Source organism: Notolepis coatsorum (genome assembly GCF_963971535.1).
Source record: "Notolepis coatsorum genome assembly, chromosome: 4".
In the NCBI taxonomy this organism is placed as follows: domain Eukaryota; kingdom Metazoa; phylum Chordata; class Actinopteri; order Aulopiformes; family Paralepididae; genus Notolepis; species Notolepis coatsorum.
Window position 1 is genome coordinate 71,532,026 of NC_140168.1, and position 9,958 is coordinate 71,541,983.

At 47.4% G+C, this 9,958-nt stretch overlaps 1 protein-coding gene across 1 annotated transcript in view; it reads right to left on the bottom strand.

The window, feature by feature from the left end:
- The window catches only part of rims2b (regulating synaptic membrane exocytosis 2b), a gene marked incomplete at both ends in the record, with an annotated part of 270,766 nt that extends 266,380 nt beyond the window's left edge, over positions 1-4,386 (bottom strand). The window contains 1 exon segment of the mRNA XM_084311974.1: positions 4,151-4,386. Within this exon segment, the coding sequence (XP_084168100.1) occupies positions 4,151-4,386 (236 nt within the window).
- Between the last annotated feature and the right edge of the window lie 5,572 nt (positions 4,387-9,958).

Sequence of the window (9,958 nt, forward strand, 5' to 3'; positions counted from 1 at the left end):
AGACACCCAAACAACTGCCTCTTTGAACTGCTGCGGTCAGGCAAGCGCTACCGGACTCAGAAGGAGCTTCTATCCCCAGGCCATCAGGATGCTCAATGACTCCATGTAACAACCAATCATCTACACTCATTGCACACACATCAACATGCACACACTCACTTTTAAACAAACACTCACCTTAACACTCACTTTAGACACTTTAACACTACATTATATTTATCTATTATTAAAGAGGTTTGCACTACATTCAATCATACCTCATTTGCAATTGCACCTTACCTAAACGTTTTGTACCTCATTTTCTGCATTGACTCTGTTTACTCATTTGTACTCACTGTAATTAGACTGTACCTAGGTTGTACTTTAGATTGTATATTGTACTGTATATTGTATATTCCTCTTTACTTACTTTTTTTTTTTTTTTTATTTTGTACTTACTTACTTTCTTACTTGCTTTTTTTACTGTATGAAGCACACTCTCAGGGGCTCATACAGAACCAAGCATTTCACTGTAAAGTACATGCATTTTATTGTGATAATTAATAAACAAACTTGAAACTTGGGTGTGAGGTCTCTACTGAGGACAAGGTTAGGTTAGGCTGGGGTGTGGGGTTAAAATGGTACCATGGCGATACATAACCTTTACCATGGTAAATGGGAGAGAACAATATAAATATACTCCCTAACACGTAACACCTCCATAAAAATAGACCTCCATAAGACTTGACTTGTATAACTTGTCAATCGAGTGAGAATGACTCCGTGCTACAGCTGCAGTATAGACCACACAACAGGTGGTCGGGGTGCTCCGTGTCACCATGGGCTAACCTGCGTACCATGTATTCACAACATCGTGGGTTCGAGTAACCAGCCAGTAGCCAACACTGATAACCATTGCACCACCGTGAGGTTTGAACCCAGGACCTTCTCGCTGTGAGGCAGCAGCACTAACCACTGCAGCACCGTGGGGTTTGAACCCAGGACCTTCTCGCTGTGAGGCAACACTGCTAACCACTGCACCACCGTGAGGTTTGAACCCAGGACCTTCTCGCTGTGAGGCAACACTGCTAACCATTGCACCACCGTGAGGTTTGAACCCAGGACCTTCTCGCTGTGAGGCAGCAGCACTAACCACTGCAGCACCGTGGGGTTTGAACCCAGGACCTTCTCGCTGTGAGGCAGCAGCACTAACCACTGCAGCACCGTGGGGTTTGAACCCAGGACCTTCTCGCTGTGAGGCAGCAGCACTAACCACTGCAGCACCGTGGGGTTTGAACCCAGGACCTTCTCGCTGTGAGGCAGCAGCACTAACCACTGCAGCACCGTGGGGTTTGAACCCAGGACCTTCTCGCTGTGAGGCAGCAGCACTAACCACTGCAGCACCGTGGGGTTTGAACCCAGGACCTTCTCGCTGTGAGGCAGCAGCACTAACCACTGCAGCACCGTGGGGTTTGAACCCAGGACCTTCTCGCTGTGAGGCAGCAGCACTAACCACTGCAGCACCGTGGGGTTTGAACCCAGGACCTTCTCGCTGTGAGGCAGCAGCACTAACCACTGCAGCACCGTGAGGTTTGAACCCAGGACCTTCTCGCTGTGAGGCAGCAGCACTAACCACTGCAGCACCGTGTGGTTTGAACCCAGGACCTTCTCGCTGTGAGGCAACACTGCTAACCACTGCAGCACCGTGGGGTTTGAACCCAGGACCTTCTCGCTGTGAGGCAGCAGCACTAACCACTGCAGCACCGTGGGGTTTGAACCCAGGACCTTCTCGCTGTGAGGCAGCAGCACTAACCACTGCACCATTGTGTGGAGAGCAGAGCACTGAGTCCCACCAGCAGGCATCTATCCTACAACGGTTCTGCAGGCTTCTCTGAACCAGGCTTCTCTGAACCAGGCTTCTCTGAACCAGGCTACTCTGAACCAGGCTTCTCTGAACCAGACTAGTCCCCTCTGTGATGGAGATGCAACAAGCAGACAGACTCTGTAGCTGAAACGCTCCACCCAGAGAGATCTACATACAGACTCTGTGGCTAAAACGCTCCACCCAGAGATATCTACATACAGACTCTGTAGCTGAAACGCTCCACCCAGAGATATCTACAGACAGACTCTGTAGGCTGAAACGCTCCACCCAGAGATATCTACAGACAGACTCTGTAGCTGAAACGCTCCACCCAGAGATATCTACATAGACTCTGTAGCTGAAACGCTCCACCCAGAGATATCTACAGACAGACTCTGTAGCTGAAACGCTCCACCCAGAGATATCTACATACAGACTCTGTAGCTGAAACGCTCCACCCAGAGATATCTACATACAGACTCTGTAGCTGAAACGCTCCACCCAGAGAGATCTACATACAGACTCTGTAGCTGAAACGCTCCACCCAGAGATATCTACATACAGACTCTGTAGCTGAAACGCTCCACCCAGAGATATCTACATACAGACTCTGTAGCTGAAACGCTCCACCCAGAGATATCTACCGAGGCTAATAAATACACATATTTTCCATCTCTTTTATCCAAACGCTGTAATCCTAGTTCACCATTCTCTCTCCCTGCTTGTCAACTAGGATATGTTGGAGTCAACGTAAAAGCATCATCATGGCCATAGAATCACTAAATCACACATGCTGCTGTTGTCACGACTATCTAAATTCCAATTCATTAAAGAAAATAGCAAACATAATGAGATTAAGATGACAAAGGTAACAGGTGATGTTTGCTTGAATATACTCTGTGTGCAGGTGTAAAACTATAATGTAACCACAATGCAATAGGCTATTGTGTAATAACCATACAGCCATATTAAAGACAGTCTATATGTACTATATACCTGTATGTCATGTATGTCCCTATGCCATACATGTCATGATGTCATGATGTCATGTATGTTGTGTATGTCATAAATGTCACTATGAATTGAAAATGGGGGACCCTGATGTAAACAAGACAAACGTCTTTCTCTGGTCTGCATCCCCTTAGCAATTGTGTGTATTGAATTTGATATTATACCAAACCTTAAAAACTAAAAATCCTACCACAACAGCCAGTATACAGTAAACTCTCAGGTCAAAATTATTCTTTCAATTCACAGCAAACCATATAAATGAGGTCCAATCCGTTATCCTCTTCAACTCATGCTCATGTGATTTGAAAAGGGAGTTTTATCTCAGGCTATAACACCAAGATGACATCATGACTTATACACCTGCATATAACCCATACCTCTGTATGATAGCATGTACAATAACGCTGTATATATACCATACTATTACTAGTACTAAGTAATAATATAGTATTATATATTTTATACCCGGCCTGTTTAATCACCATCATGTTATTAACGCTGTTGCCGCGCGGCAGGGCTGCCGCTCGCACGTCAGACAGCAGCGCAATGCGTGGCCAGCGCCTGGCGCTGAAAGCGTCAAGCGGCCGCGCGTGCACCGAACAAGGCGCTTAAAAAACCACACAGCGCCTCTTTCTGTCACACATTTCACACACGCTCCTAACTGCGGCCGTTCAAACGGGCACTAATCTTTAACAAAACGCTGTTTGATGGAATGTTTGTGTGAAGATGGCGCCCGTTGCTAACCCAACCCAAAGCAACACAGCTATAATACAGCACCTGTGTGTGTACTATCTAGCCCAAGCTAAACACACCCAGGCCTGAGCGCAATCTACCCACCGATGGAAACGAGAATAGAAAAAGAACACATACAAACATTTTCACATATCTACTGACGACCGACATCTCTCTACACATCATCACAACCGGGCGGGGAGCGAGCGCTGCTGGAGATGTCATTGCGTGCACGGAAGAAGCGCGCCCCCGCCTCGATGTTTAGAGCGACTGGAGAGATTATATACAGCTATAAGAGCCGAATGTCAACACAGATATTAACAGGCGTGCACATATAATAACCCACCAATAAATAAATAAATAAAAAAACGAGTCAAGAAAACTAGACAGCAGCGCGGATAACGGGTGAAATGCTTTCTATCCGAGCTGCACATTTTACTACTACTATATATAGTATACTATATATACCATGAGCTGCTGTTTGCCACTGCTGCAGTAAACTGCTGTTTGGGCTCCACACCAAATACTACTCCCCCCCCCCCCCCCCCGACCTCTCCCACTTACTTCAGCATGGTCTGCTCCTTCTCCTCCTCCTTCCTCTGTCGGTCCATGACGGAGAGGATGATCTTCCGTTCATCCTCGGTGAGGTGGCTCAGGTCCGGCAGCAGCTCTGTAACTGTCTGCAGCACCACCGGACCGGCTGGCTGCACGGTGGCCAACTGTGAGGCAGCGGCAGCATGAGGCCCCCCGCCCGGCGGTGAGGAGGAGGAGGGCCCGACGACTCCAAGCGACCCCGACATCTTCGCTCTGAATTGCTTAAAAAAAAATAAGATAATTTAAGTCAGGTTTGCAGGTGGTACACAACAAACCAAAAAAATCTATTTCGTTGCATTTGTGTGATGATGATGACAACTGTATCGCAGGTTCGTCTGGACGCAATCAAACCTCATGCAGTCGTACCGACTCGAGACCAGTGGAAATATTATATTGATGATATTGCCCTCTAATATCCACGCCTTGTCATACAGCTCCTATGGCAGTAAGATAATCATGTTCATTGGTTCCTGTTCCATAATTAAGCAAGCCTGTACGTCTATAATAACCATGATATTATACAGCTGCTGACTGTCTCACACACACGAGACGCAGTGTAGACCTGTACACCCTGCCTGCGTTATTATAGCAGCACCGACCGCATCGCTAATATAATACAGACCCAGTGCAACACATATGATAGAAGGAGCACAGAAGTACAGAATATGACGTCTAACGCCTTGTGGGTGAAGGTTGCCCCCCCCCCGCCTTCCAGAAAACACCCACGACACGAGGAAAAGACTCAATATTAACGTTACATGATGAATCGTGAATCATGTGTGTGTCACGATGATTCCGTCCTCCTCTCCTCCATCCGCTCAGTGCATTCCAAAGAACACTCTTCGTTTTACGCCATCCCTCCATCTATCTATCCATCCATCCACCCATCCATCCATGATCCATCCCTCACCACTCCATCTCTCCATCCACACCTTGTGCAATGCATGCGCAGGGCTACACGAGCAAGGCATCAATGGAGTGGAGTGGGATTCTTGCCTTTTATCTGGCAATCATGTTGAGTCCTCCTCGGGTCTAACCCGTCGTCGTTGTCGATTAAAAGGAGAGGTTTTCCTCGCGCCGTGTGTCATAATAATATCCTCTTTATTCTCCGGTAGCTCCCAGTTACTCCCTCCTCGCCTCCTCCCCTCCTCTTCTCCCGGGTTCCACTCCTTGTGCTGTGGGAGTGATTCTTGGCTTTTTCTTGAATGCACAAAAATGGATGCAATGAGAAAAGGAGGGGGGGAATCTCCCATAGGCTGGAGGGGGCGTGGTCATAGTATTACGTCTAACAGAGATCAGCTGGTCGCGCACGGCGTGATGAGGGGCTGGGGGGGGGGGGCTGAGGAGCGTTCATTGACAAGCTGAACAGGTATAGGCGAGTCAATCTATGAAAAAAAAGCACTTAACCCAAAAAAAATGTATACAAAAGGTTTTTCGATGGATTCCGATAGTATTGGGCGTGCTAAATAACATACTAAAAGTCGACCAAAATCGACCCCCCCGAAAGCCGCCATTTCCAAGATGGCGTCCCAGATGGCGGTGGAGATATTAAAATGGCTATATCTCAAATTGAGAATATGGTGCAAAGGATTTCTCAACTGATTCTGGTACCTCTGGGCATGTTCACTAACATACTAAAAATCTAGGAAAATACACCTTCCAGAAAGGCTTAATTTTCAAGATGGCGTCCAAAATGGCGGCAGACCAAGCTTAAAATGGCTATATATCTCAATAGAAAAAATATATAACTATGATTTTTCACTTGATTCTGGTACCTCTAGACATGCTTGTGAACATACTAAAAATCTAGGAAAATACACCTTCCGGAAAGGCATCATTTTCAAGATGGCGTCCAAACTGGCGCCCAGGAGCTTAAAATGACTATACAAATACAAATAGCTTACTAAAAAAGGTGTTTGCACTCTCCAGCTCTCAAGCTAGCATAGTTGAAGCCTTCTTTTTGACCATTATAGTTGTTATAGTTAGAGGTGTTTGCACTCTCCAGCTCCCAAACTACCATCGTTGAAGCCTTCTTTTTCTGAATCAGTTTCTTTCTTTCTTTTCTGACCTAGTCCTGTGTTTGCGTATGCCTGGGCGTGTCTGACCTGGCAGTGTTATTTAAGCCCCAGTTTCATTCTAGTCTTTGAGTACCCGACTACAGAGACACTAAATCTACAGAATGCCCTTGATTATATTCCACAATCACTCCACATTGTGTTAAAAGCTTTGTTTGTCGGTAAAGAGACAGAGCAGAAAATTGCTAGTATTGGCCACGCAATCATACAGGCAGTCCGACCACGAGCTGTCCTTGCCCCTTTGCAAATTGGCCTAGCAGTGCAAATGCACCACTTAAACCGGTCTCGGTTCATTGTAGTGTTGTGGAAAGGTTGTTTAACACAGCAGGAGACGATATTTCCAATTGTAACAAATAGGTAATTTATTTAAGAAAAGAAGTTCTTTAACAGCAAGAGCTATGGGTCAAAGAGGATCACCACAGCTTGAACAAAAACACTCTGTCCTGGATCCCTTTGCCTGTCCCTAAATCCCCTCTCAGTCCTGCCCCCCCATGACAGATATGATGACGTATCACATCATGTCAGATCTGACATGACGTACATTAAGATGATACGTAGATTTAACATCGGAGAGAGAACATGAAGAGAGATAAGCAAGATATGATATCCACACACGATATGATGTAGAGAGTGAGATGTGTGTGTGTGTGTGTGTGTGTGTGTGTGTGTGTGTGTATGTGTGTGTGTGTCTGTGTGTGCGTGCGTCTGCGTACAGACGTATGTGTATTGTATGTGTGTATTATGTCACAGGGAATGTGTGTGTGTGTGTGTGTGTCGGTGTGTATATCTGTGCGACTGTGTGTGTCTGTGTACGTGTGTGTCCGTGTGTCTGTGTGTGTGTGCTGTGCCTGTGTGAAAGAGAGAAAATAACAAGATATGAAAGCACACAATGTACGAGATTACCAGCACACAACATGCCGTACTGAAATATCCATCTGTTCTAAATTGTTTTAAGAACGTCAGCCAGACCGTCTTTCAGCACTGCTAGTTGACCTATATTAAACTAGTCCACCTCATACACATTTTCCCCAACATTCCCCCATTTGGGGCTATCCCTAGTCCCACCCAAATCATATAACCAAGAAAATGTGAACGTCTAACTAAACAAGAAACCTTACTTCATTCACTGGACCCCTAACGGACCAACAAAGGCTGACTACCGTTCTCACAATAAACACAAAACCGCTCAAAACAAGAGTAATAATAAAACATCAAAAAAAAAAAAAAAAAAAAAAAAAAAAATACCCCAATTTATAATCCTAACCTGACAGACAAATCCCCCCAACCTCCACCGCTTACCAAATGAGCCACAGTTCCGGCCGGAAACCGCGACTCTCATCAGGGAAAGGAGAAGTTGACCGTCAGAACTAAACATAGAACATCCCTCCCAAAAAAAATGACATTGTCTCTTCCATAACATTGAGTCCCAGTGTCCATCGCTCAGCCCCCCTTCCATGCCCACGCCATAGTCTCCTCACCGCATTGCCAAAAGTCACATTTTGCCAATACAGCAACCACCACGCCACACCTCCAGTCCTCGTAGAAGCATGTCCCCATGCCTGGACGGGAGGCGCTGGTACCGACCTCACCACGTGTCCCCCCCATCTTCGACGGGAGGTGCCCATCTTGCCCACTGCGTTAGCCCCCCCCTTTGTCCCTCCAGTCCCCAGAACCGATCCCCAGACCACTTCTTCTCAATGCTTCCACAGGCTCAGAACCGACACTCTGCCGATGCCCCTTCCCATTCCGGTTTGACCAGGACCACAAGTAAAATAAACAAAAAATAATAAAAAAATAAAAAACAATGCAATGATTTTCAATGGTTGCAATCTCTATGCCGAAGGATCATTAGAAAATCAGACTAAAATTCCTAGTTAAAGGAATAAACCAACAAAACTGCACTCAGACCATCCCCCGTCACTCTTAAAGGAAAGAACCAACAAAAAGAAAATGTCCCTACCTCACCATACCCCTAATCCTCTATCCCCTCGTCTCCCTCTAAGGCAGCATAAAGCTGAGGATATGGCCCGATTTGTGGCTCAATCTCTTTCTGTCCCACCATCAGCATTTGGCTCGTTACGTGTGAAGTTACCAGCCTACCCAAGAGAGGCATACCACAACAGAAAAGGAGAACCAATATCAACCCTGCCACCCCGATGGATATCCCCGTCTGCATCACTATGCTTCCCCACTGTCCCAATCTTTCCAACACCCCACTCCCCCACCATTCTTCATTCCGGCCAGAATTCCCCCTCAACTCCTCCCTCAAATCCTTCAGCTTAGCCATGGCCTCGGAGAACTTTCCCCCTGGCCCCACATTCGTCGGAATGAATGTGCAGCAGTACTGTCCAAACATGGAACAGACTCCACCCTTCTCCGCCATTAACCAGTTCAGAGCCTGTCTATTCTGCCACGCCACCGTACTGGTCGCGTGCATCTGGTCCCCCATTGCATCCAACGCCTCCTCGGTGTAATTGAGATACCGCTGCTGATTGTAAAACAAATAGTTGATCCACCCGGTGTTCTTATTGACCGATATCCATGGCAGAATAGACTCAAACCCTGCCGCAATCTCATTCTTAGCCATGAACTCGGCTGGAATGCCCCTTGGCTGTCCTATGCTGTCCAGATACACCCTTGGGTCTGCCTTGTAGCTACGCTTCGTTCGAGAGATAGGAGACTCAGAAGGTCCTTCCGTCACTGATAATGGTAGGACCACCATTGGCATGATCGCCTGAACCCGGGCACATCTACCTGACCAATCTAAAGGAAGTGTATTCCTCAACCTCCTACCGCCGCAGAGCCAGTATTGGTCCGCCAGTGCCATATCCTGGACATGAAAAGGGCAAGCTACAGGCCGTGGGTTGGTATCCACTCCCTTTAACACGACCCCGTGTCCACACTTTCCTTCTTTCGTACAGTTAGTCGTGATGCTCCAAATAGTAGTGCACCGCCCCTCTGCCACCTCCCCTACATCCCGGGTCCCCTCCTTTTGCAAGCACTCGAAATCCTTGGTCAGCCATAGTTTGACACCTCTGGGTATTGGCAACCCCGTCGCTACCCCCTGCACACGTACATCCAATTTCCTACAACGTTCCCGCATAGTGACATCCTTGAAATCCGTGACGTTTCCTGCCGCCTTAAAACGACTAGAGCCGAGAAACCCCAAACACTCTGCCTCGCACCAAGGGCGACTATTATGGGGCCCCTCCCATGCCTCTGCGTCCCTGTCACACTGAGCCCAACTGAACTTCGTGCCCTTCACCAGCAGCCTATCCGGACGTGCCTTGGAGCAGACATAACAATCCTCTATCTGATTCTGCGCGCTCGTGTACTGGACCCACTTAAACCACTCATTCCCTAAAGCCGCCCTATACATCGGGTCAGCCTCCGGGTCTTCCTCGTCATAGTCATAGTCGCCCCCATCTTGTTCCCCGGAAGGAAGCAAACCCCTCAACCTGGCCCAGAGTGAGCCCACTGAGTCCCTCAACGTTCCGGCTGTCCTCTGGAACATATCCTGTCCCCCCACCTCTTCCGACTCAGTGTCCTTGACCTCCCTTTTTCCCCTCACCCCTGTCCCCTGTGATTGGTTCGGGACAGGCTCAACTCTCCTATCTACCCCCACAACCCGATGCTCGTTAGTATAATGGTAAGTATCCCCGCCTGTAACGGGGGAATGGTCAAAATCAAAAACATGCCCTTG